The 27,741-nt window shown below is 35.5% G+C and overlaps 1 protein-coding gene across 1 annotated transcript in view; it reads left to right on the forward strand.

Moving 5' to 3' along the window:
* Positions 1–27,741, forward strand: part of LOC145667675 (uncharacterized) — a 71,023-nt gene that overhangs the window by 41,072 nt on the left and 2,210 nt on the right. Inside the window, exons 8-10 of the mRNA XM_081735135.1 lie at positions 22,116–22,198; positions 23,306–23,336; positions 24,277–24,387. Of these exons, the coding sequence (XP_081591261.1) occupies positions 22,116–22,198; positions 23,306–23,336; positions 24,277–24,383 (221 nt within the window). The 3' untranslated portion in view covers positions 24,384–24,387. The remainder of the gene's footprint in view (positions 1–22,115; positions 22,199–23,305; positions 23,337–24,276; positions 24,388–27,741) is intronic.

The following is a 27,741-nucleotide window of genomic DNA, read 5'->3' on the forward strand; positions in this document are numbered from 1 at the left end:
AGTTGATTTTTTCCTGATTCCATACTTAAATTACGTAAATTGTGACTTGAAACAATTATAATGTTAATTTGTCATGTGTCGAAGTAGAAATACAACGTGCTGCATTTTGTCTTGTAGGAAAAATCTGTAATACCTAATAAATGTCTGTAACGACAGGAAAGCTTTCAGTTCTATAATGTTAAGAATACACTCCAGACTGGACAGATAGTTGTAACCTCATCCAAGAGAGAGAAATGCCTTTCAAGAATAAAAATATTAAAGGCCATCCAATCCGGTATGTGTTTTTTGACATGAGTAAGGAAAATATCGCCAAAAGAAGAACAAATTTTCCTTGCAATGCATTTTTATACATTATAATGTTTAAAAAACTCAATAATGTGAAAACGTTCTTAGTAAAGTGCAAACTTCACGTCAGGAATGAAATTTTGTCATGATAATGAGACCTACCCATTTCTACACTGCAAAGAGCAAACAAATCCGTACTATACAGCCATTATAAATGGAGACAATTTATCATTACTAATAAAAGCCTAAGGAAAACAGAATTATGTACAATTTCTAAGTACAACTGACCTTTTACTCAGAAAGTGCGAGGAATAAAGTACGTAAGGGTATGGTAGAAAGTCATTATAATGTTATATATCCCAGAAAATGGATAAAAATACATCTAGAACGGGTAATTTACACTAAGTAATGAAAAAAAGTCCTGAAACTCTGCGTAATCATATCTACAGTTGTATTTTTTATTAAAGTTTGTACTGTCGTATTACCTAATATTACCATACAGACAGTAACGGATTACTCCTGTTATAGTAGGTGGGGGAAAAAGAAAGGCAAAATTTCTATCTTCCACAATTCCACACTATATGACAAAACCAGGATGTTTTGTGCTAGGGCACTAGAATAACAGATAAGGAAAACAGTTACAGCACCAAAATCATGTAACTTTTGTCAGACAATTCACATGTTTACAAAACTATTATTGAGACAGATTTGGACTACAGAAAACATGTAATGTTATTTGTAACTTGGTTTAAATGCCAAAGATACTCGGTAAATCTTTGCCTATACCAAGCAATAAAACCATGCAAATTCTCACAGCCAGGAGCTAGCTATTTCGGATATGCTCGGAAAACGATGCGCTCGCTATTCGAACATACTTTCCCAGAGCTGTGCTCTGAAGCGTCCCTAAATGTACGGTGACGATTTTTGGAAATACCTTCCTTCTCCTCATCCTGGGCCTCACCTTCTGTCTCTTTCTCACGAACCGTCTGTCAGACTTATCTAGCCAAGGGCAGCCGGATCCACAGATCGAGCCAGGGGAGTTGCTCCACCTGGACAACTATCCAAACGGGTTGTCCCACCTTTGCTCACGTATCATTATTTCATTATTTCGGCACACGGCTTTCCATTATGACTGATCCTCCTGGTGCTACTGGATCCTCGGTGGATGGACGCCATCATGGCCTTCCTCCTGTGTTTGCCGTTCCAACTACTTCGGCTGCGAAAGTGACCAAGCGGAAGGATTTGAGCAACAGACAGCGAACGGAATCAGGCAGTTCTACTGCCTCTACAGCTTCCAATGACTCCACGAGATCCAGATCACCACATAGTCAACAATTATATGCGGATTCTGTTAAACAGCCTCGCCATCAGGCAAAGAAACAACATCGAGATAATCTTCCGAATACTTCTGACATGGAAGCCCAGCCGACAGACATCAATCATTCATCTCATCTACCATCTTCCTCACCAACTCATCCGATACTTTACTCATTTCTGCTGCAAAACTTTGATACTAAGTACTCCAACGAGAAATTCGTGACTATTCAACTTCGCAAGTACTTACCGAGTGCTCCTTTGTCGCAAGTCGTCAAATCACGAAATGGCATTATATTAAAATCATCAGATCCTAATTTCGCCATACTCATTCGAAATAAAGCCTCCTTTGAAATCTTTGGTAAGCAGGCTACGATTACATCCCTCAACTCCACCAAACGTAAACAAGCGAATCCACCAAAGCGATCTCCACTTCTTTCAGTTGTTATTCGTGGAGTTGACCCCTCTTACACCGATGAGGAGGTTCAAGAAGAGCTTCAGTATGAAGGGCATACTATCCAAAAGGCTGTTCGAATCAGAAGCAATGCTGGTGCCACCTATATGGTGCGTATTCTTACATCCTCCCAGGACACAATTGACAATTTGCTCACCCATGGAGCATATATTTATAAACGGAAACATCGTGTTGAGCCCTCCAGGTCTTCTACACCTTTGCCGCTACGATGTGAAAAATGTCAGCAATATAATTCACATCACACATCAGCCTGTCCAAATCCGACCGTTTGCGGCTTTTGCTCTGGACCACATCAGACTCGAGTTTGTCCTAATATGGCACAGCCTCCGAAATGTCCAACTTGCACTGATCAACACCCAGCTTATAGCTATAAGTGCAAAGGCAAACCTCCCGCTCAGGAGTCCAGTCCTGAACTCGTTGCTCCTCTGAAAACTGTCGAGTCATCTACTTCCACTGACAACTCAGTTAATGATCCCGTCACGGTTAGCAAACTTCTTGAATTTCTAGCCCTAACTCTACAAAATATTCATCCTTTTCAACGTCAGCATGTCCTTCAACAAATCATAGCTGCTGCGAAATCTACGTTTCATGTCTCATTATACGCCACTTATTCAAATAACTACGTCCACTTCCACACAACTCGACTCGAAACTTCTGTATAATAGTATTCATCATGGATATCGTTATTCTGTTTCTCAACCTTCGCTCTCTTCTTAAGCATAAAGTGGTATTCGAAACACTCTTGCTACAAGAAAACGTCACAGCTTTCCTCCTTAACGAAACCTTCCTTAAACCCACTTCCTCTTGTTCTATTTCTCGGTACACTTTACTCCGCCATGACAGTCATATACCAGCCCTCAGAGCCAATGGTGGAGCTGCAATAGGTTTTCGACACACACTCCCATTTCGATCACCCAAATGTCCTATCTTGCCTCTTCCAGAATATGTCATCACCATATATTTTCGTAATATCGCTCTCACTCTTGCTACCATCTATGTGCGCCCCGGCCTCCCTATACCTCATGACTTCTTCTCACACATTTCAAATACTTATAAACACTTCATTATTCTGGCTGATGTCAATTTTCATAGTCGTTCACACGCTGACCAAACTTCCTTTACTGACTTTATCACAGTCCATACTACAGGCACTATTCTCAATCTTCCTCGCTGTACTCGCCCTATCAGCAATACCACTCCCGATATAGCAATCGTTTCAAATACCATCATTAATCGCTGCACTATAGATGTTCTGGACTTAATCGGCAGTGATCATGCACTCATCAAGCTCATATATCATTCTGGTCTTGCTCCTGCACAATCCTTACCTTCATCACGCCAATCATTCCGTTATGGCAAAGCCGACTGGCCTCAATATCGCTCCTATCTTGAAAATACCTTGGTCGATTCCGAACCCCCTACCTCACCCGACGAACTTACACACCAGGTTGCTCTCATAACCACTTCCATTCAACAGGCATCTGCATTTTATATACCAAAAACTGAATCAATCCCATATCGTCCAAAACTACCACCACAATATCTAGCCTTAGTCCGTCGATCACGTCAGTCTTACCGCGAATTTCTTCGCACCAGAAATCCAGAAGCTCTAAGACTTCATCACCAACTTCAACGCACGGTCCACAACTATGTTTCTGCTTACAAATTGCGCCAGTGGGTTAAAACTTGTAATCGTCTATCCGATACAACTCATCCTACTCGCTACTGGAAACGGTTCAATGCCCTCTGTGGCAAACACTCGAAGACTCCATATCCGATTCTTTTAAACAATACGCCATTGCATTCCGACACCGAAAAAGCCAATGCCTTTGCGGACTATCTCCAAACCATTTTCACACCGTCAGAACCAGATATCATAGGCAACAATCATCCAGTAGATCAAGTTGATCTTAACTGTCCTTCACTTCAACCTCATATCTCTCATACACTTCCCAATCATGTTCTTACCGCTCCCATCACAGTATCAGAAATTACCTCTGTCATCCAGCACAAACGCAATACCTCACCAGGCTTCGACTCCATCACTTATCGGCATATTAAAGAAAGCCCCGCTATACTACTCACTCTTCTGGCTTTCATTTATACGTTCATATTACGCACAGGTTTTTTCCCTACAGACTGGGAAGTATCCAAGACCCTCATGTTTCCCAAACCAGCAAACCACCGTTTGATGTTTCTTCTTACCGACCTATTCAGTTAACATCTACTTTCAGCAAAATATTCGAGCGCATTCTTGTAAAACGCCTACACCCATATTTCCTAGACCGTCAACTACTACCGACTCATCAAGCTGGTTTCCGTCCCTCTTTCTCTATTAACGATCAGTTACTTCGTCTCACAACCCTCATAACAAATCATTACAGCTCTATTCAACCATCTTGTCTTGTCCTTTTCGATCTTGAAAAAGCTTTCGACAAGGTTTGGCATATAGCGTTAATTTATAAACTCATTAAATTTCAACTTCCGATGACATACATTCGCATCATTTATCATTTTCTCGTCTGCCGCATCTCTTACATTGCCATTAACGAACAGCTATCTCATCCACTTTTCCTTATGTGCGGTGTTCCTCAAGGTTCTGCTCTTTCCCCATTATTGTACATCCTGTTTGTTTCCGACATTCCACATCTTCCTACCGACGTCCAGCTGTTTCAATATGCAGATGATACAGCCTTTCTTGCTCTTGGCAAAACTATTCAGGATATCAACCTTTCACTCCAAATAGCCATCGATCGTTTCACCTACTGGTGTTCTAAATAGAGACTCAAGATTAACGCCACAAAAACTCAAGCTATTGTATTCATACCACCCCGTAAACGGACTAAAGTTCACCGGAATCCATCTCTTCTGTCACTTCATGTACATAATACGCCCATCGTTCCCACACGAACCGTTAAGTACTTAGGTATCATTTTCGACCATCATCTAACTTGGAAGCCTCATCTTACTCATGTTAAAACTAAAGCCTATAACCGCCTAAATCTCCTCAAACGACTTACCGGCACAACTTGGGGACTCAAAGCACCCGTTGTTCTCAACACATACAAAGCTTTCCTTCGACCCATTCTCACATATGGTTTTCCGGCATGGATCTTCACTTCTTCCTCATACTACCAGAAACTGGCTATTTTAGAAAGACATGCATTCCGCATTGCCTTCCGCATTTCTCTCCCCAGCCCAACCCATGATTTATATTCCTTAATATCATTTTCTACACTCAGCTACCATCTTGAAAGTCTCCGCTTAAAATTCATCACTCAACGCTACACTCATCACCATCCTCTTCTGTTTGAAACTATGCACCATCTTGCACTTCACTCATCACCTGCACGCTATCATAATACTCCACTTCATCTTCTCTTTACACTATATTTTTATACAGTACCTCCCAACCATCTCGATCTCCAGATCCTCGAAGACTATCGTTTGCATGTCCATCTTCCCCATCTTTTTCCATCCTATGCACAGTGATTCCATTTCACTAACAGGGTTCACCACGTCTCCATTAGCCTAGAGCTACCCCAAGGCAGAAGATAACCTCATTCGTCTTTCTAACAAACTTGTGTTGTGGCGCCAAGTGCACTTCACCTCATCACTCATTTTCATCAAGCTTTATATTTCTCTTTCTTTGCTTTTGTCTCTTGTATTAAATTTCTCACACTCGTTATATACTGTTTTCTCCTCTAACTGATTATGAATATGTTTTCTATCTTGTCAATGTGTATGTGATTGTGATTATATATGAATGTGTTTCTCCACGTATTTCTGTATTATTAACCCTGTTGTATTTATGCTCATGTCTATACCTTGTTTATGTTCCAGGATAACCGCCAATATGTTTATGATCGTAAAGATCATAAAGACCTTTCCACCAGAATGATGAAGATGATAATAAAGTTTAATAAATAAATAACACAGCCCATAGCCCAACAACCAATCCTTCACTACCATAGTGATCCTCTCAAATCCCTTCCCTAAAAGAGGGTGTAGCCCTCTTAGAGGTTGCTAGCCCATGGCTAGCGTTAAAAAAAGCTCGCTATTACATTTCCAACGTAAGTTCGTAACTACGTTGTCGCCTATAAACTTCGAAACTGGGTCAAAACGTGTAATACACTGGACGCAACTTCACATCCTACCAATCTCATTACGAATCACTTCAACCGCTCACAGCCTTCGTTCTTACTTCTATTCGACATTGAGAAAGCTTTGATAAGGTATGGCATCTTGCGCTTTTCTTTAAGCTTCTGTCCTGTAAGCTACCAATGTGCTACATCCGATTCATTTTCAACTTTCTATCATGTCGCATAACATACATATCTCTAAACAACTCCTTATCACATTCTGTCTTTATTCATTCCGGTGTTCCGCAGAGCTCAGCATTATTTCCACTTTTGTATCTGCTCTTCGTTGCCGATCCTCCTCCACTTCCCCCAAATGTACCTCTCTTCCAGTTTACAGATACATCTCTTGCATCTTTTGCTCTCGGCAAAATGGTCCCTCAATTGAACATAGCACTCCAATCTTCCATCGATATCTTTGTTAGAAGGTGCTCGAAATGGTGATTACGCCTAAATTCTGAGAAGACTCAAGCAATAGTTTTTCTTGACCCTAAGAGACGGTCCCGCGTCCATAGAAACCCAACACGCCGGAACCTTTCTGTTCTTGATACTCCCATCAAACCTACCAAACACATTAAGTACCTAGGTGTTATATTCGATACTCACCTCACATGGCGTCCTCACTTAGCTCAGATTATCACTAAAGCCTACAATAGACTGAATCTTCTTCGCCGACAAACTGGCACAACCTGAGACCTACAAGCAGATACCACTCTCATAACATATAAGGTGTTCCTACGACCCCTCCTCACTTATGGGTTCACAGCTTGGGTCGCTGTACATTCAACCTTTTACAAAAGCTCAAGATCCTAGAACGACACGCCCTGAGTATAGTATATCGTATCAAGCTACCCAGCAATACACAAAATCTGTATGATCGCATGTCCTTTCCTCACATCCTTTACCACATCGAAAAACTTCGACTTTCCTACATCACCAATAGACTGGCTCAGAAGCATCTACTTTTCCTTGATAACAGCTGGAATTATAACATTCCTATTTTGCGATTTTTCCATTACACTTGAGTTTCAACATGACCAGTAATGGTGTCGCTTCATTGTTACTGTCATTATCTATGACGTCATATCTTTCAGTTTTGACGTCATCATTTTTATCTGGAAAAGTAAAGAGAAAATATACGTAAAACGGACAAGAACAAGTAACATTCTCCATAGAGTTGAAAAGTCATTCTTCTGCAAGTTCCTAAAAATCACCGTAGTTTACCTACTTTTTTCTCAGTGCGAAGTGTCTCAAAGTTGTTTTTCTAGTTGAAGTAATGTACTCTCTCGAAGAACAGTATAAATTTAATAATTCTCGTCTATTTTTCCTATTACAATAACTGAATTAAATATCCATATTATTTTCATAAATGCGCATATAATAAATAAAAGGATCACATTGTTTTCAGATTTATTTTTCATAAACAGAACAGTAAATGACTAATATTTTTAAGATTATAACGTTTGCATGTTAATGAGAGAGAATTTTGTTCTGCATCTTTTCTTCCTCTCTTTCTTGGTTATTATAAGAGCAATATCACTTATTTATGTAGTAATATCGACACAGAAATATAAATTTGATGCAAATATAGTGGTTCCTAATGAAAATTGATACTGTCACAGGCGCTCCAATACTTGTCTATCCAGATTTAGTAAACATGACAGCGCAGTCAAATTCCTCAAGCATTTGGAGTGAAATATAAGTATGTCCTTCTTATTGTATGTGTATGAAGTTTGGTCATTGACTCCCAAAGAACAGAGGCTGAGAGTTTTCTTCAATAGATTGGGTTTTGTGAAAATTGCATTCGGTGAAAAGATATGAAGAAATTGGGGAAGCAGCACAACGCTGAAGTTTAGAATATTTAAAAATTGTAAAAATATCGGGCAAATAATTGAGACATCTAAGACGTGCAGAATATGTCATACTCATGAATATTACGAGAAGGGTGCTAAGAGTCTTAATTAAGAAGCCTATAGAGAAAATGGACCTTTGGATAGACTAGGAAGAACGTGGAAGAATAGTTCAGATCAGGATCTTAAAGAGATAGGTAATACCAATCCAAAGTGGATTTCCTTGTTGCACAACAATTTTAATAGATGCGTTTATCTTAAATTATTAACTTTTGTGTTCTTAAAACTGTTTTAAGAATATAGAACTTCCTTGGATTTGAATGCGTTTGTTACTAGCAATTTAATTTCCGATTGGAGCACAAAAATTTTAATTTTGGTTTGGTCCCATTAAAAAATTGCCTCAAAGTATAAATAGTCAACATCAGTGTTCAAAGCCAAAATACCAGTAATGCTGAACACACATCACTTAGGAGCTGATCTTGCTCTCTTGTGGGCTGTAGTAACTTAGTGAAATATAGGAATACATCAAATATAGGATTTCGTAATGCTTTAACGTTACTGAAAATTGCACGAACTAGCTCGTACCTTTAGGTGATTAGTGTCATCATCTAATAAGCAATAGTATTGAATTTGATAAATTTGCAATAAATAAATAAATAAATAAATAAATAAATAAATAAATAAATAAATAAATAATAATAATAATAATAATAATAATAATAATAATAATAAATAAATAAATAAAAATAAAACAGAATAATTAAGCCATGACCAACTTCGATCGTTTCCCCTTTCCGGCTTGTCTAGTGGTTTGCACATGTCCATTTGGTGTACGGGGTCCAGAGTTCGAATTCTTGTTAGAAAGTTTTGAAATTAGAACACTTTACAGTGGTTTGAATTTCAGCTTAAACTGTAGGTTCACGTCTCCTTAGCCTCGGTGGTGAAGTGTCGCTGAATTCCAATCCAAAACACGGATTGTTATTGTTTTCTTAAAAGTAATTTTTATAATTATTTATAGAATAAAACAATTTTCAAGTTCATTCGTTACTTAAATTCAAATTATGAATAAAACTTTGGTGGTAAATCTGCTGAATTAAGCTTTTAAAAAATTCAAACTTACAAATATTCTCAAAAGATAAAATATAAATGTGTTTTTTAGTAATATTTAAGATAGACATCTAAATGTTTTGATATGTTCTTATTTCGGAAATACTTTTAATTAAAATGAAGAACGGTTCCACGAACAATAATTCTCTATCTTTTTGTAATGATGCATTATTGCTGATAATTATAATAGAATCATTCATACTTTGTTGGTATCTATAGAAATTAAACTTGCCGACAAATACCTAGGTAATATAAATAACATCGGTAGTAATAATTTTGTTTCTTATAGTTTGTAAATAGTACGTAAGTAATTAGTGTTGATTATAGAATATTATAGAGTTAGACTGAAATGTTGTGCCTATAGGAATCGAATTAAGATGGACGGAAATGAACGCATTTCCGATTCTGGGAAAATACCAGATCAGGAGCACACAGTAGACATGAAAATACCATCAGTAGAAAATACAGAAGTGTCAACCCTCGTGCCAACCACTAGTAAATGAAGGAAACGCATCAAATAAAACGGAACTATTAAATGAGAATAACATGAAAGCCACAGTGATGGGTAACCAACTAACAGATAGTAAATAAAAATATATATTCAATAACATTCTTTCCTATAACTAAAAAAAAAAAAAAAACAATAAACAAATATCAGCATCATCACTTGGGGCCATACTATGTCTTTGTACAGACACAAAGAATAAAGTACCACGCTCTATAAGCATCAGTAGCAAGTCATATCTAGCAGACATTGAAGGAATAACTCAATTCAAGCAAATCAGGAGAAATCATGAAAACTACACTAGGAAACAACTTTGAAATTTGCGTTTGTTACAAGAAAATTAAAATCTGTTCCTTGTTGAATTTTTCGATGATTTCAAATTTGTTTTCAATTTCTTTCTATCGTGTTCAGTTTTTGAGGAACATACATTTCAATCCACAACGCAAAGGTCCTATTATATTGCAATATAGCGTATTACATATGTATACTCACCTAAAATGTACCCTTTGTTAAACTTCTGCGGTATGTTACTTTAGGAAGGTCAGTTTTTTTGTTCAAGCAATAATCCGCCAGCACCCTGGATCTCCTTCTGCCCTTATAACAACTTTCCATAGTTGCCAACTCTTGATGAAACCTTTCCCCATGCTAATCACTGACACTACGAAAGAAGTTCAACTAAGAGTGTAAAAACTGGATTTTGAGAGACATACGGAATCCTATTTCTTTGCAGGTTTGTAGGAGTTCTCTTATAAGCGCTTCATAGTTTTCGGCTCTGCAATTATCAAGAAAGGTTTTGACGAAACTGACAAAAAGAATGCCATACAGCCAACTCTTTCGGATCAGGAATTTCAAACGCTGGATCGTGCCGTAATGTTCGAATTTTGGAACCAATGAAGATGTTTTCCTTTAAATATTTTAGAGAACTTTATCTGTATGTACTGGAAGGCTTCCTCATTACGATTCATGACTTTAACAAAATTTTTCATGAACCCCAGCGTAATATGTAATGGAGACAAAAATATTTTATCTGAAGGAACTAGTGGTTTGTTCGCCGCATCTTCTCGTCAACTACAAATGTTTCTCGCTTTTCCCATTATTGTTTAACGTAATGTTCCTTAGAATTCGTACTACCCCACAGGCACAGGAAGCAGCAGAACTTTGTAAAACTAACAAGGGAATGAAGGGAGAATTGATATCGAGTTGGAACGTTGTGCATACATCAATCGAAAGCACTAATGATACTTATTAAGAATCTGTAATAAAAAGTTTCCACATACATGTATTGAAGGAGTTATGACGATTTGTCACTTTTCACATTTTGTGAAATTTTGTTGTTTTGAAATTAGTTAAGTAGGTGAAAACAAAACGATGAACTCCTCACAGAGCTTGCTACCCTCTAAACCTAATCATCCATGTGAAATGCATAGTGAGAAAGCATCATAAGCTATATTGTACGCATAATCAAGTCCCTATGTGGTACTGCTATCTGTGCAGTATAATGCCCAACAACTTCGATTCTCCCATGCCTAGCTTCGGACTGTAAACACACGCGATAGTTGTCAGTGTGCTCTCACCGAGGTAACAATGTGCTTGTTTTGATGTGTACTCAAATGTTGTTCATTTGTTACGTCAGGGTGCAAAATGCCGGAAATGAATATTGCCAACGTCTTGGCAATTGTAACTGAACAAGTCAGCTACTATATCCAGCGGAATCGGATTAAATCTGCTGAACAAACGTCAAGTGAAATTGACTTCGCATCCGCCATTAGTGACATGATTATTGAAGGCTGTGAAAAAGGCGATGTCATTTCAGAAACTTTGGTTTTGACAGACTTTCGCGTGATTGACGGTGATACACCAGTGGCACATCTACATACATCACGAAGGAGCTGTTCGATTTTGGATGAAGACCCTGATTATGAACCATCGACATCAGCAGGTCGTTCGAAAAATTCAGACACTCGGAAATACACAGACGACGAGATGAGGATGGTTCTTGATTGTGCATGGACACCGCGAGGCAAATACAGAAAAATCACTGCCATTCGTAAGAAACACTCTTGGGCACCAAACTGGCCTGTCATTCGTGCGTGGAAAAGGCAATTCGCATCTGCTGGCAATAGAGAATTGAAGCTGAAGCAAATAAGCGACGACACGTTTGCCGATTGCAACGCAACTGCTGCGGCTGGGCATCCAATTCACAACGACGACATACGAATCTGGGCGATGAAAAATGCAGCCAAACTTGATTTCGCTCATTCGTTCGAGGCTTCGTCTTGGTGGGTACAGCAGTTTAAAAAAGCCCGTGGAATTACCAGCCGCCGAATCACGAGTCGCGTGACGAAGCCCTGTTTGGAAGATCAGGAGCTTTTGAAAACGGAAGCAAATTTGCGACCCGCATCAGCAACACAATCAATGAAAGACACGTCGCTGCCGCAAACGTTTTGAACGCCGATGAGAGTGGTGTTCAATATGAAATGACAGGAAATCGCACTCTGGCGTTCAAAGGACAAGATAGAGTTGAAAAAGTTGTGCAGTCAACAAATGCTACAACCCACTATGTTGCCAATAGTTGCGATGAGCGGAGTTGTTCATGACAAAATGATGGTAATACTCCAAGAGTCTAGCAGAAAATTTGGGCCAAGAGTGTGGGAAACAATGATCAAACCCGAAAATCTAGTGATTCATGCATCGAAAAGTGGCATCATGACAAGTGACGGCCGCGACAAGTTTGCTAAAGACTTGCTGTCTGCAGCGATTTCCCCGAACGAAGAAAATATCATTCTACTTTACCATTGGGGTCCGTTTACAGACCACACGCGAATTGCCGCGTGTTTGCCAAATGCCGCAATGGTGAAGGTTGAAAATATCCCGAAAACTGCACGCCATTCTGTAAGCCGTTAGACGTTTATGAGTTTGGTGTTTGAAAACATTATTTGAAGAAACTTGAACACTATGTGAAACTCGAACTTGACGGGTATAAAATACTTCAACGAGACCAGCGCATTATATTTGCTTCGATTCTACACAATCAGATGAGTTCGCCAAGATACATTGGGTTGTATCAATTTGCATTTATTAAAGCTGGTTATAAGACTGGTGAATATCCTGCTTTTGATTCGCCAAGCAAATTTGGTTTCAGGTTTGGTTGAGTTGTTGAGTTGATTCTAGTTTAGCGTCCCTTTCAGCAGCCAGGCTATATGAGACGTGGACCTACAGATTAACGTGGAATCCGAACCACATGAGCTCCCGCCGGGAAATGGTTTCAGGTTTGGTGTCGCCAACTGTGACATTGTGAGAAACTTGCGTAAATCCGTTGCTCTTGGTGCAAAGACATTTTTTACTTGAACCATTTTCTTTTTGATAACCCTGAGTATGTGCTGAAATATCATTACTGCACATCTTATGTCAACTAATACATTTGATTCTGTTATGTTCCAAACGTTATGTTTCCTCAAATATGAGTAACGAAAATATTTCCAAACGATTTCTAGTGCGTGACTTAGTCGTTTGTATGAATTTGGTAGCCATTGGAATTAAAATAACGTGAAAAAGTGTGAAAACTGTGAAAAGTGACAAATCGACATAACTCCTTCAATACATTTATGTGGAAACTCTTTATTACAGATTCTTAATCAGCATCATTAGTGCTTTCGATTAATGTATGCACAACGTTCCAACTCGATATCAATTCTCCCTTCATTCCCTTGTAAGTTGGTGTTCTAACAACAGCTCAGTAACTTTAAAATCTCCACAAACAAGAAATATGTACTTATCATACTGTATATTGCTCAATATTAGTTTCATGTTTCCGTAATATTAACTCATGTCACTCATGTTATTAGCATAGGCTTGGGAATCGCTGGATACATATTTCCAATATGAAGTAAAGATGCTTTAGAAGAATCTATGAAGAGTTGTCATTTGTCAGGACTGTATTCCTCTTCCATGGATTGCAAAAATGAGCAAATTTCTTTTGCCTTTGGCGGAAAGTACATATACTTGTTCTTTATCCGAAAGATTCTAACCTCTCAGTCTTCATGCCAATAACTCAGCCTCTCTCTCGATATATATATATATATATATATATGGAAAATCTAGATCATGTACCAGATCGTTTAACTCCGATTGGTTGATGAGGTGAGGTTCATTGGTTTCTTGGAAGCTTGTATTTTTTATTTGCTCATCATCTGACAACACGTTACACATATTCACATTAATTTCTTCCTCTTCTTCCTCTAAGTTCCATTTGTCAGGTAACACTGGAATGAGAAGTCCTTCACTGTGGGGCACTGGGTATATTGCCGATGGAGTGTTGGGACAGACGACAGTATTTCTTGTCTTAACTGTCGTTCCTGCAATTTTAGTCATACAGAAGTAACAGTATGTAGAATGGTCACGTGGTTCTCTCCACACCATGGACATTATGAATTTCGTTTGACATTTTCAACTACACAGCCAACAAGGATATACATAAACACGGCAGATATACGGCGCCCACGTCTTGTCTTGGTCATCTACCTTGTAGCCAAAATAAACCTCATATTTTTTTCTTATAAGCTTATTTTGCGCCTTTGAGACGAAAATGATACCTCGCCACAAATATAACTAAAGTTACATGGATTATTCACATACGTTCGAGACAGTTGCAAGAACTGCTCATTGAAACACACTACAAAATACATTGAAAAACACAAGTATTTAAGAAAGCATAGCTTTGGATGCAAGGAACAACACACTCCATAAAATACCACTTTACAGATGCGCTCATAAAACAATCAACAATGTACGGGTAGTTAAAAAATCAATGTAAAGATCCAAATCCCAAATTTAGGAAATGTAGGTGAAACCATGGAGTAGAATTATGTAATGCACAACATAAGTCTTTATACATTGTAGTCAAAGCCATGAGGCTATAGCCCAGAGTATTTACAAGGAATCTGACAAAAAGGAGTAACATTAATAATGATTAGGTGGCACATCTCATATAATGAAGCCAGTCGACAAATATCGGAAATGACAAGGTTAGAAATATCATGTAAAAAGACAGCTTTAAAGAACACGACACATTTACAAATAGGAACATTTTAACCTTATAGAATCCAAGGAAAAATACAACACGTATCTCTCAGAGGAGGGGAAGAAACAAATAACCGAAAAACTGTTAAAAACATTCATCTGGAGGTTGATGATTCATTATAACCGCCAGGGGAAAAGCAGCGGGAGTCATTTGATATCGTTTGACAAAAACTTTGAGATAACTACAAAAAGAAGAAGAAGAAACATGCACAGAAGAATGTACTCATCTAGGGATTACATCAAATCGTCACGGCGAAACACCAAAAACGCGGAAACTTCCGACTTAAAGAGAGATTATCCTTCTCACAACCAGTTTTACGTAAACAGAATGAAATTAGTAAACGGAATATCACTTAACCAATATATATTACTATACGAGTAATATATATTGGTTAACACATACACACACACACACACAAAAAAAAAAAAACGAATGTTGTTAATTTTGATTGTGATCCTACTCGAGAACTACAGAAGAAAATAGCAGCAATTAAACAAATAATATAACTAACGTTAAGAACAAATACTCCAGAGGAAACACACAATTAACTAATTAGTCAAATCATACAAATATTATTAAAATGGGTAGGAACGAAAAAAGCGTATTAAGATCCAGTGGAACATGCAATTTTCAGGGAAATTCTTGTTTCTCATGTTTAAGCCACACACAATTATATTGCGAAATGTTTGCTCAAAAGTAAGATTTTCGTAACTATACAATCGCTGAATATACTAGTGAAGACACTTATGAAGGAATAGCAATGAGGATAAAAGAATACTTAAAGAATTAAAAAAATTGAAATTCACAAACAATCATTAAATTTTTAGGTATAGAAATAGCTAACTTACGGACAGTAAGTATGGATAATCCTTTCGATATGATCTTAGACACAACTATATGGGTCAATATATTAAATAAAACTAGGGAACTATATGCCATAGCTTCGCATTTTAATACCAATTCAGTCCTATGGAGTATAAAGGATAATGGAGCAGGCTTACAATTGATAAACGCAATAAGTAATTTCTGTTTTCATTTTTTTTAAAAATCATGGTACGGCAAATTAGAATTGACCAAGACAACCTTTTACCATCCAATACGACATTGGTACATCTCAACGTGCATTTAGAAACAAATTGACAGATATTCTATGGCTCCTTTGGTAGTAATCACTTACGAGTACCTAATTATAATTTACAACGAGCCGAAGAAAAATATTGAAAATTCATTCTCAAATACACAGATTTTCCCTGATTTTACAGAAAAACCTACAAATCTAAATTGACATAATTATCAAAAAACAGTTATAGAAGATAGTTTAACAACACCGACCAATACATAATTAGAACAAGAAGATATATATATATATATATATATATATATATATATATATATATATATATATATATATATATATACAGACTGTCCCATAATTCGTGTGTAAACTTTAATTTCATAGTACTCAGAACTGGTAAAAGATAGAATTGTGAAATTTGCAGGCAATTTAGAGGAAGGTCAGAAGATTTGTTTGATAGCAAAACGAGATCGCGGGTATTATTGTTTGCGGAGTTACAGGGTCAAAGGTCAAAATGCAATTTTTTCCTTATGGGATTTCAATGTTAAATAGTAGTCTCACATGCCATTTTCTTGAATATCCATCTTCGGTAGCAAAAATTGGTATATCGACATAAATTCTGATCCGAAATAATGTGGTAACGAGAAATTTGGGCAATCGTGACCCAGTGACCTCTAGCAGGTCATCTGTGACCTTTGAAGAAAAAGCTCCCTTTTCAACAGCTTATTGTACATAGCTAATTCAGTTGAAGATAATGTTAAAAAACACATATGCACAAAGGATCTACTGAACATCCTTTTTAGCAAAACGAAGAGGTCAGCAATATCATCAGAGGTCAAAGGTCACGTAGTTAAAATGTCATAGTTGATGTGTTAACAAATAAGAAACTGTGACATTGGAAATAATGCTTTGAAGTGCCATAGAACACATGCATAAAGATCCTTCCAACGAGTGTGTATGGGCATAAGGAAAAGGTCATCATAAGAGGTCAAAGGTCACGCAGTTAAAATTTCATGTTTGATGTGTTAGCAACTATGAAATTGTGGCGTTTGAAAAATGATTTGAGCTACCATGGAACACATGCATAAAGGTCCTTCGAATTGGTGTATATGGGCATAGGAAAAAGGTCAACAATGTCATAAAAGGTCAAAGGTCACGCAGTTAAAATTTCATGTTTGAAGTGTTAACAAGTATGAAACTGCGATGTTGGAAATAAGGATTTGAGTTTCCACTGGACATATGCAGAAAAGATCTTCGAATTGGTGTGTGTGTGAGGTCAACAATATCGTAAAAGGTCAAAGGTCACGCAGGTAAAATATCACGTTTGTTGTGTTAGAAAATATGGAACGGCGACGTTTGAAAAATGATTTGACGTCCCATAGAATACACACAGAAAGGTCCTTCCAACGGATGTGTATGGGCACAGGAAAAAGATCAAGAACGTCCTTAAAGGTCAAAGGTCACGCAGTTAAAATTTCATGTTTGATGTATTAGCAAGTATGAAACTGTGATGTTCTAAATAAGGATTTGAGCTTCCATAGAAAATATGCATAAAGGTCTTTCCAATTGGTGTGTATGGGCATATGAAAAAGGTCAACAATGTCATAAAAGGTCAAAGGTCACGCAGTTAAAATGTCATATTTGATGTGTTAACAAGTATGAAACTGTGACGTTAGAAAGAATAATTGGAGCTCGCATAGAACACATGCAGAAAGGTCCTTCCAAGGGGAGTGCATGGGCTTAGAAAAAGGTTAACAATGTCATAAAAGGTCAAAGGTGACGCAGTTAAAACATGATAGTTTGTATTAGCAAATATGAAAGTGTGACGTTTGAAAAGTGATTTGATCTGCCATAGAATACATGCATAATTAATGGTCAAAAATGTCATAAAAGGTCAAAGGTCACGAGATAAGATGTTTATAGTTTGTATATTGGCAAGTATGAGACGGCAACGTTTGAGAACTAATTTAGTTGGTATGGTATATAAAATTAAGAATATTTTTTGGGCTCTCGGAAATCTTTTCTTTTAAATAACAAGAATACTTAATTTTAGGAAGTCATTATAGAATGCGCACTATTGTGTGCAGGACATTCTAGGGCATAGTGGGTACAGGATTTTCTTTCGTCTAGATTCTAAAAAAAGATATTATTTGGGTAGCATTTTCCAATGAAAATATCACATGTATATGCAAATCACTCAGGAGTTCTCCAAAAATAAAAATAAAAAATAAAATAAAAATCCTGAGAACAGAGTGTACTACAGATTGTTCGTTATTTCTTTGTATCCATATCAAAAAGGATAATGCATTGAAAATAAACTGTTTCCAAGCAATGCATTGTGCTGTGAAGTTTGAGGGGAGAACAAAGATGTCCCGTATTCTCATGAAAAATAAATAGGACAGTCTTAATATTTCCTTGATGCTTACCCAGGAAATTGAGAAAATAAAAATAATTCCACTGGAAATAAATTGCTTCCCCATATGTAGGAAGAGACGCACTCTTATCGTTTATTTATACCTTTTTGTGACTGAAGCATAAACACGAACTGTTATGTTTTAAACTCACGTCAAATAATCAGTCTGTTTCGTTCACAAGGGTAGTTTGGTGTTGCTAGAATGATAATCTGGTTGGACAGAGACAGTGAGGCAGTGAAGTGTGGAGTTGAGCTTAAAATTAAATGAGTTTGTGAATCTTGAGTGTTTGGGAATATTGTGTGTCTTGTGAGTGTGTACGAAATTAAAGCTCTTGTATTTCTTATTTTCCCTATACTCATAGACCTACGTGTTTGGAAGTGTGTGTGTGTGTGTGTGTAATTGTGTAAGTCACAGTGGATATTCTAACAAAGGAACAACGTGCCGATTTGCACACAGTTCTTAGTAGGAAGTAGGTTACAAAAACGCGGAGAAAGGCGTTTGCACGGTGGGGTATGAAAATAAGCAATACCCAAATTCTTCATCTTTGCAAACAGTTTCGGAATAACTGTTTTTAGAAAGGAACATCTTTCTCAGCGACAACGAAAGGCAAAACCACCTGTAAGGATCTCTACCGAGGATACTAAACGCAAAGTGGTTCGTTCTGTCCTTAGTTCACCAAGAAAATCAATCCTTTGCTGGATTGTTGCACCCAACGTTGAAAGAAGTTTGCTGAGTAGGATATTGCGTGTGCTTGAGGTTGAGGTGTACAGTATGAAGATTATAAATAAATTATATGATGATTATTTCGGTGCCAGAATTTTATTTTGTAACTGGTTGATAGACAAATTAAATGAAAATCCCATATTTTTATTTCAACTTATGTCAGATGAAGCTTTAAAAAAAAATGGAAGAGTGTCTTCGTCACATGAACGGTTCTTGGGACCCAGTCCACCGGCGGAAAGAATTGAACGCTGTGCAGATCAAAGGAGTATTATGGTGTGGATGGGACTAACAGCAACTGGTGTAATAGGGCCGTTTTTCTTCGAAGGAAACGTTAATAAACTTACATACCAAAATATATTGCGAGAATTTCTTTTGCATGAACCTGATCCCTTAAATCTTGATCCACACAATGATATGTGGTTTCAACAGGATGGTGCTCCAGCACATCGTACTAGGGCAACATTGCAAATTTTAAGAGGAAGGTTTGGAAACCGTTTAATAAGTATAGTTTCTGATGTTGAGTGACCAGCTTTAAGTCCTGATCTAACCCCATGCGACTTCTTTCGATGGGGCTTTCTTAAGCAACAAGTTTATAAAACTCCTTCAGTAACACTTGAAGAACTTCGACGATCGATACAGCGTGCCGTTGAACAAATAACTCCAGACACTCTTGAAAAAATCTTCACAAAGACACTTATACACAGAATGAACTTAAGTTTAGCACATCACGGAGATCACGTGGAATAAATTGCAAAGTACTAAAAAGATTTACAGTCTACAAGGACGTCAGTGTTTGTTGTAGAGGTAAGACAATATTTCAAATATTTCTGTGCAATAAATAGCTATTAATATGTTTCAATAAGAAAAGAAAAAAACATTTCGAATGCAGTTTTGCAAGGCTAAATAATTAACAAAAGGTGGGACTCATACTATGTTCAATACATTATTTTAAACATCACAGAAACATATTTACCATTGCCTGCAGCATCTGAATTACAAAATTAGGCTTCCTCACCTTATGACAGTATTGACCTTTTCATTATGGTCATGTACACCCATTGGAAGGACCTTTCTGTATATGTTCCATGGAAGCTCAAATCCGTATTTAAAACGTCACAGTTTTATACTTGCTAACACATCAAACATGAAATTTTAACTGCGTGACCTTTGACCTTTTATGACATTGTTGACCTTTTTGCTATGCCCATACACACTAATTCGAAGGACCTTTACGCATGTTTTCTGTAGTAGTTCAATGCATTTTTCAAACGTCTCAGTTTCATACTTGCTAACACATCAAACATGAAATTTTACCTGCGTGACCTTTGACCTTTTACGATATTGTTGACCTCTCACACACACCAATTCGAAGATCCTTTCTGCCATGTGTCCAGTGGAAACTCAAATCCTTATTTCACCATCGCAGTTTCATACTTGTTAACACTTCAAACATGAAATTTTAACTGCGTGACCTTTGACCTTTTATGATATTGTTGACCTTTTTCCTATGCCCATATACACCAATTCGAAGGACCTTTATGCATGTGTTCCATGGTAGCTCAAATCATTTTTCAAACGCCACAATTTCATAGTTACTAACACATCAAACATGAAATTTTAACTGCGTGACCTTTGACCTCTTATGATGACCTTTTCCCTATGCCCATACACACTCGTTGGAAGGATCTTTATGCATGTGTTTTATGGCACTTCAAAGCATTATTTCCAATGTCACAGTTTCTTATTTGTTAACACATCAACTATGACATTTTAACTACGTGACCTTTGACCTCTGATGATATTGCTGACCTCTTCGTTTTGCTAAAAAGGATGTTCAGTAGATCCTTTGTGCATATGTGTTTTTTAACATTATCTTCAACTGAATTAGCTGTGTACAATAAGCTGTTGAAAAGGGAGCTTTTTCTTCAAAGGTCACAAATGACCTGCTAGAGGCCACTGGGTCACGATTGCCCAAATTTCTCGTTATCACATTGTTTCGGATCAGAATTTATGTCGATATACCAATTTTTGCTACCGAAGATGGATATTCAAGAAAATGGCATGTGAGACTACTATTTAACATTGAAATCCCATAAGGAAAAAATTGCATTTTGACCTTTGACCCTGTAACTCCGCAAACAATAATACCCGCGATTTCGTTTTGCTATCAAACAAATCTTCTGACCTTCCTCTAAATTACCTGCAAATTTCACAGTTCTATCTTTTACCAGTTCTGAGTACTATGAAATTAAAGTTTACACACGAATTATGGGACAGTCTGTATATATATATATATATATATATATATATATATATATATATATATATATATATATATATATATATATATACGTATATCAAAGGAGAAGGTAAAATACATCTAACAAAAAATTGAAACAAGTTCCCATATTTCTATGGTGGAAAATTATATGCCAACAGTGGGTAAATAAACAAAACTAACCTTAAGAATTAACCTTAAGAAAAGCACACACAGAAGACATTTTTCTAAATTATCAGAAACTTAAGCTGAAACAACACAATTGTTAATAATAACAAAATGTAAATATTGGGAGGATCTATGCAATGATTTAAGTGGTCAAACTTCTTCAAACTACTTGTGGAACATTTTAGAAAAAGAAAATGTATGACAAAAACTTTGTAAATACTCAATTAGTAAATATTGAACATTGGGGCTCTAGGTTTCATCAAATCCTTACGCCTCCTACGTTAACAATAGGAATCGGGAAAATCTTTTACCATACATATTCGGGAAACCTTTCCGATATAGTAATGTATCTAATGTTTTAAGGAAAATTAAAAGGCGATACGTCTGACATATTGCTCATGCATCTCGAATGTGTGCAGAACTGGCATCTCGAATATGTTCCAGGAAAAGTAACAAATATGGTTTGTCATCATTTATATTATTAACAAGTGTCACTTTTATTTCCTTATTACGAAAAAATAACCTATTCAGAATTCATATACATTAATATAAAGGAAGATGCGTCACAATTTTCTGCTCATATTGTAGTATATAGCTCATTTTCGACGAAAATTTTACATAGTGGTTTCTCGAGGCGCAGCGATGATATGTTGTTTCAGATTAGTTCTTTTATTAAACTAATCAGTCGTCACTATTTTACAGGAGAGTCCACTGAACTTAATAACCGTGACAAGTGTAGAATAAGTAACAGGATGCACAGATGCGTTCGAAAGGAAATAAGAAAGGTTAGTATGCTTATAATAATTGAAGAGTAGTAGGGAAGGAAGATAAGATCCAATAATCACGATTCAGCGAATATGTAAGTTTTATCACCAGTCCTTAGACAGTTTGCATTCAACTGCTACATATATGATTATCCTTTAACAAAATTCTGCTAATTCTATAATATACTAATTTGTTGTAGACTGCAGAAGACTAGTTCCCTCATTTTAATCAGAAGTAGATATTTTACTCTTCTCCTTATTCTTCAATTACTAGTACTTTCGTCATACTATTTTTTTTTTCAGATTAATATAAATACAAGTCAAACATTCTTTTGTACCACACTTTTTAATAAAATTTTTTCATGATAATTTTATTTTGTCTTTCGTGTATACATATAAAGTAAAAACGAATATGAAAATTATTTAGTTCTATTACAAGAAGTAGTGAAGCGATGAAAAGAAACGTGCACGTTATTACATAGCGGTGTAAAATAGCTGGTAGCTTTTGAATGTAGTACAAAAAATGCTAGGTAGAACGAAACACCATAAATTTCATTCATTCTCCTGCAATAAATGACTTGATTAGAAAATGAATATCTACGTAAGATATACTGTATAAACTGCAGTAGTAGTCAACCTTGTAAATACTATAGTACAGTAACAAATCAAGAGGAATGATAGTTCTATCACATTAAAAATTTCATTCGCGTTAGGGGTTAACTTGCACATTTTACATTAAGTAACATCTCACCACTATTGGCAGCATACCATTGACTGCCCAAATCTGTTATAACTTACTAGGATTACAGAATATTTCAAATATTTTATTAATTGCTCAAGTAATAGATTATTTTTGATCTCGTTCAATCTTATTATTTCTTACTGTAACTTAAGTGAACACATTTGAATATTGTAGACAGGATATTCTTTAATACAATATTTTATTAATATGTTTAAACTAGCTCTATGTATTGAGGAAGTTAATAATCTTTGGATTCCTTTTCTGCTTTCAGTATCCCATTATTTTCAAGATATATGCACATTGTTTGCTCGATACGATTACATATGTATGTAAAATAAATAGTTTTAATATAAGAATTCAAATGTATTATTCCTTTTCTGTTTCAGATGTGTCCCGAAGAATACAGAGAGCAATCAGGTAAATATAGATTGAGGTTAAAATATATTGTGCAAGATATTTATAATTTAATTTGGTAAATATATTTTAATTGTACTATTATTGTTATTAAATCGTGGCAGAAGTTAAAATATGTTCGTTTACATTTGTTTAAATAAAAGTACATTGTCATATTTGTTTTATTTTGATAATAAAGATTTTAACATTGTACATGAATCTAATATGTAGAAAGATATTGCCGCAATTTCTTCCTGCTTGGCAAAATAGGTCCCAATTATACCTATAAGCATGAACATAGAACAAAGATATTGTACAGAGAAATGCGTGCAAATATAAAGAAAAATAGTCTTACTGCTTGAAGTAAATGCTAAGAGGACTGTAAAATTTCCCCCAATTGGTGGATGGAAATGAAACATGAAAATATGATCAGTAATGTATAATTAAATAATAAATTACTTAGCTAACAAAATTAATTTACATTTAAAAAAAGGAACAAAGAGAAAGTTTTGTCTCAATCGATTAGATTGAAACTAGTCCATGCTATTTTACCAAGAAGTGTAATACTCTTTAAAATGCCCAGAAACAATTACAGTGAGATAAAATTTTCGAGATTTAAATTTTTATTTGACAAAATTGTAGGCTCATCTAAACATAAAGTAAATAGAATTAGATTTTGTCCATTTACAATCCAATCATCTTCCCTGCAATAATATAATGAACTACAAAGTGATTCTTTTAAAACTCACGGATTTCATTTGGGTTTAGAATTTCTAACATGTCCGATTTTCATGCGGTTTGTGGCAAATGATCAAGTAAGGATGGGAGAGACACATGAAAATCGAACTTCTGTTAGAAATTCTAGACACAAATGAAACCCGTGAGTTTTTAAAAAATCACCCTGTATTACTGTTTAAAGCAAATAAATGACTGTCAATAATATTGTACCATTTATATTGAACAGAAGAATGTGATAAAAGAAGAAGGAAGCACGACGAAAAGGAAAAAGGAAAAACAGAAGAGGATAATGAATCCAACAATAGAGAGAATTCAGAAGCTCAACAAGAATAATTTCGTAAGTACAATTAATCGCTCTAATGCAAACAGTAGTAAACTGTGGTATATTTTTTTCGAAGAACTAAACCCATTGAGACCAAACTGTATATTTAAAACGTGTCCGATGTTTGTGATGATGTGATGATGGTAGAGTGGACATTGAGCACCGTTATCACCGATAGGGACGTTGGCTTGGATAATGTATGATAGAAGCTGGCTCCTGACATATATCTCTACTTTTTACATAAGTTATTTGAAGTATACTCAGAAAAAAAGAGATTGTAAGATCTGGACAACATGCTGCATACATTAGTGGGCTACAGTAACTTGTTGATTGCTTATTAATGAACAACATAATTAACTAAAGCAACAATTAACGAAAATTGATAGTGTAATACAACCGTTTGGCCACCCATTTTTACTATGAATAACTGTTTATCATTCAAAGTAAGAGAGAAAGTTGTGGTTAATAATAAATTTTTACAAATTTTATTTAATTCATTTTCTTTCCTCTTCATTTCTTTGTTTCCTTTTCTTCCTACTAATTTCCCTTAGCCTTTCGTTTTCTTTCCTTAATCCTTCATTCTCTTTTCTTCTTATTTCTACTTCCATTTGCTTCCCTCTACATTTTTATATCTAACATCTTCTTTCTCAGTGGTTAGAGTTAAAATATTTCAGTTCAGTGCTTGTCCAAAAATCGTCTACAATTGGATTCTAAATTATTACTTTCAGGAACTCAAAAAGTGTCTGGATAATCTTTTACATATTGAGCTTCTGATATGTTATAACTTTCTTAAAGTATTGCTCCGAAATTTTTAATATTACTCCTTTGACAAATTATCCGTTTCTCAAACCATCTAGTAATTTATTCTAAATACTATAGCTGAAATGATTTAATTTTCCCATACTACAGAGATTATTATGCAGTATTACTGCTTATAACTATAAGGCTCAACTTCTGTTATCTTCATACTAGAGGTTATAGCTGTATCACATTTGTATCTTTATGTCATAGTTCTGACTTACTAAAAGATCCGATTTCCTGTGGTATGTTATCGTGATGGATTTAGTATTAATGTAAGCAACATCTTGCAGGCAAAAATTATTTATAAAGTGATAATATTAGAAACCTTAAACTGTTTTACAAAATTTATAATTTTTAGTTAAAGTGGTTTATTTATGTTCTCAACGGTAATAATACAAACTACAATTAGAATTGTGTTCCTTTTTTTTAAGGATTTATCTATGGACGTTTTTAAGAATTTATCTATGATGTAATATGGTCAGGCATCTCCAAGAATTAAACTTGGGTCAAGCAATAAAATTAAGCGTATCATCTGTCTAGGTTTCTAGAGGTTTTCTTCAAGACTTAATTATATAATGTTAAACATAGGTTCATCTCGAGAGGGAAAAAATATTGTACATTTTAAAATGATAAATCTTTTGATCTTGTTCGGCTTATAAAATGTATTAATTTTTGTTGATAATCTAGAATTCGTAGATATAAGTAAGAAGTAGTAACACGAAGAGAATCTCTACACTTTATAATACAGGAAGGTTGTCAGAAATCCCAATTCCTTTTCGTTCGCAAAAACAACTTTTCTTTATATTCATAGCTTTTATTTATTACATTAGATATGTATGACGAAATTACCTTCCTTATGCAAAGGTGATATACATACAACATACAATAGCTATAGTTTAGAATAGAAATTGTAGCAGTTTCTATATTTTGAAAATTTTCTTATTCTCATATTTAGTAAAATAGAGGTTCTGAAAGATTGCTAATATTAGAGTTTTAGAAATACATAGAATTTATTAGAAAACACAGTCTAATTCTTCCAGCATTACCAAATACTGTTTATAACGACTGAAATAATGTTTAGTTTATTACTTGTATAGTTTCCTTTTAGATTATCTATAATTTAAGCTGGTCTGTTGGATTTCAAAATTGAATCTCCTGAAATAGAAAAGATAATGTCAATTACGTATCTTGTTAACAATAACAATACTGTTTTATTTGTAGAAACTACTTTAATTCACAAAATTTGCTAAGGAATAGTTAATATAGCCATTTCTAGTACAGTTTTTCAACTTATTACTAAGAAATATGTATCAAAATGGAATATACTCCGAGAAGACAGAGTACAAAGTTACAATTACAATTACAAAATTACAATTATGAGCACACTCTATGGAAACGCTCTCACAGAGGGCAACCAAGCATCTTTATACGCTATGTACACCCATGTTCAAAATGATTGTCGCATATATATAACTGTCTTCTTGTAAGAATATAATTTGATAATGATTTTGCAGGGTACTTTTAATACTGATACTATGTGTGTAATCGGGAAATGTATATTTGTGTGTAAATTTCATAGGAATTATAAATACGAAAATTAGAATGAGTAAAACAAAATGTTGCTAAATGGAGAAGAAAGTTTTATTTTCATTTTATTGTTCTTATTTACTGCTCTTTTAACATGAAATTTGCCACATACATGTCTGCCGATTATACATATACTAACATTATAAGAAATACTGGGCGAATTCGTTATCAAATTATATTCCTACAACAACATATTTATAGAAATGCGACAATAATTTTGGACATGAGTGTACATTAGAAAAATTGATTTTTCAAGACTTTTGTGAGAAATATATTGTAAACTGAAAAATCATAACCTTTCCCATTTTGTACAGGGGGGCGGGAACGAGAGCAATTGTCCACCTGAGTTTGAGAATTAAATAAGAATTATATTTTAACCCTTTAATTGGTAAGCATTGATAGTATTACCATTAAAATATTTAGTTTGATTTTGTGGTTGAACCATGTCTTCCTGATCATAATTTCGTAATTCTTAAAGTATTTTTGTACATTGGTTACAAAATACAGGATGTTTATTTCAAAGCAACATTGCCATAAAATTGGTCTTATGTGTAGCTACTGAGCAGCATAGCCCTATTATGGTCAAATGTCATAGGAATACCCTCAATAATTAGCAGCAGTTTCGTTGAAATATTTTCCTACAGAGCAAGAAACCACGAATAAAAAAATTAAAACAAGGACTTACACGGAACGTAGGAGATAGAGCTTCTACAATACTAAATTTGACTGCCCCTGTTGACGAAGATTAGAAATATCTAATCAAGCGACCCGCAAATCATGTATATGAATATTGTTTGAAAGCAATAATTCCAATTAAATGATCACTGAAGTTATAATTCGAGCATATAAAGCAATAGAATGCGATGTTGCTTGAGAGCAACAGTGCCAAGTAAAGTGTTGATCGATTGTCTACTAATATATGTACCAAGAAAAAAAATGTGAAAGTCGTATGTCGGTGGAGGATCTTACCCCCTACCAGGC

Source organism: Thermobia domestica, chromosome 1 (assembly GCF_964235325.1).
Source record: "Thermobia domestica chromosome 1, izTheDome1.hap1.1, whole genome shotgun sequence".
Classification (NCBI taxonomy): Eukaryota; Metazoa; Arthropoda; class Insecta; order Zygentoma; family Lepismatidae; genus Thermobia; species Thermobia domestica.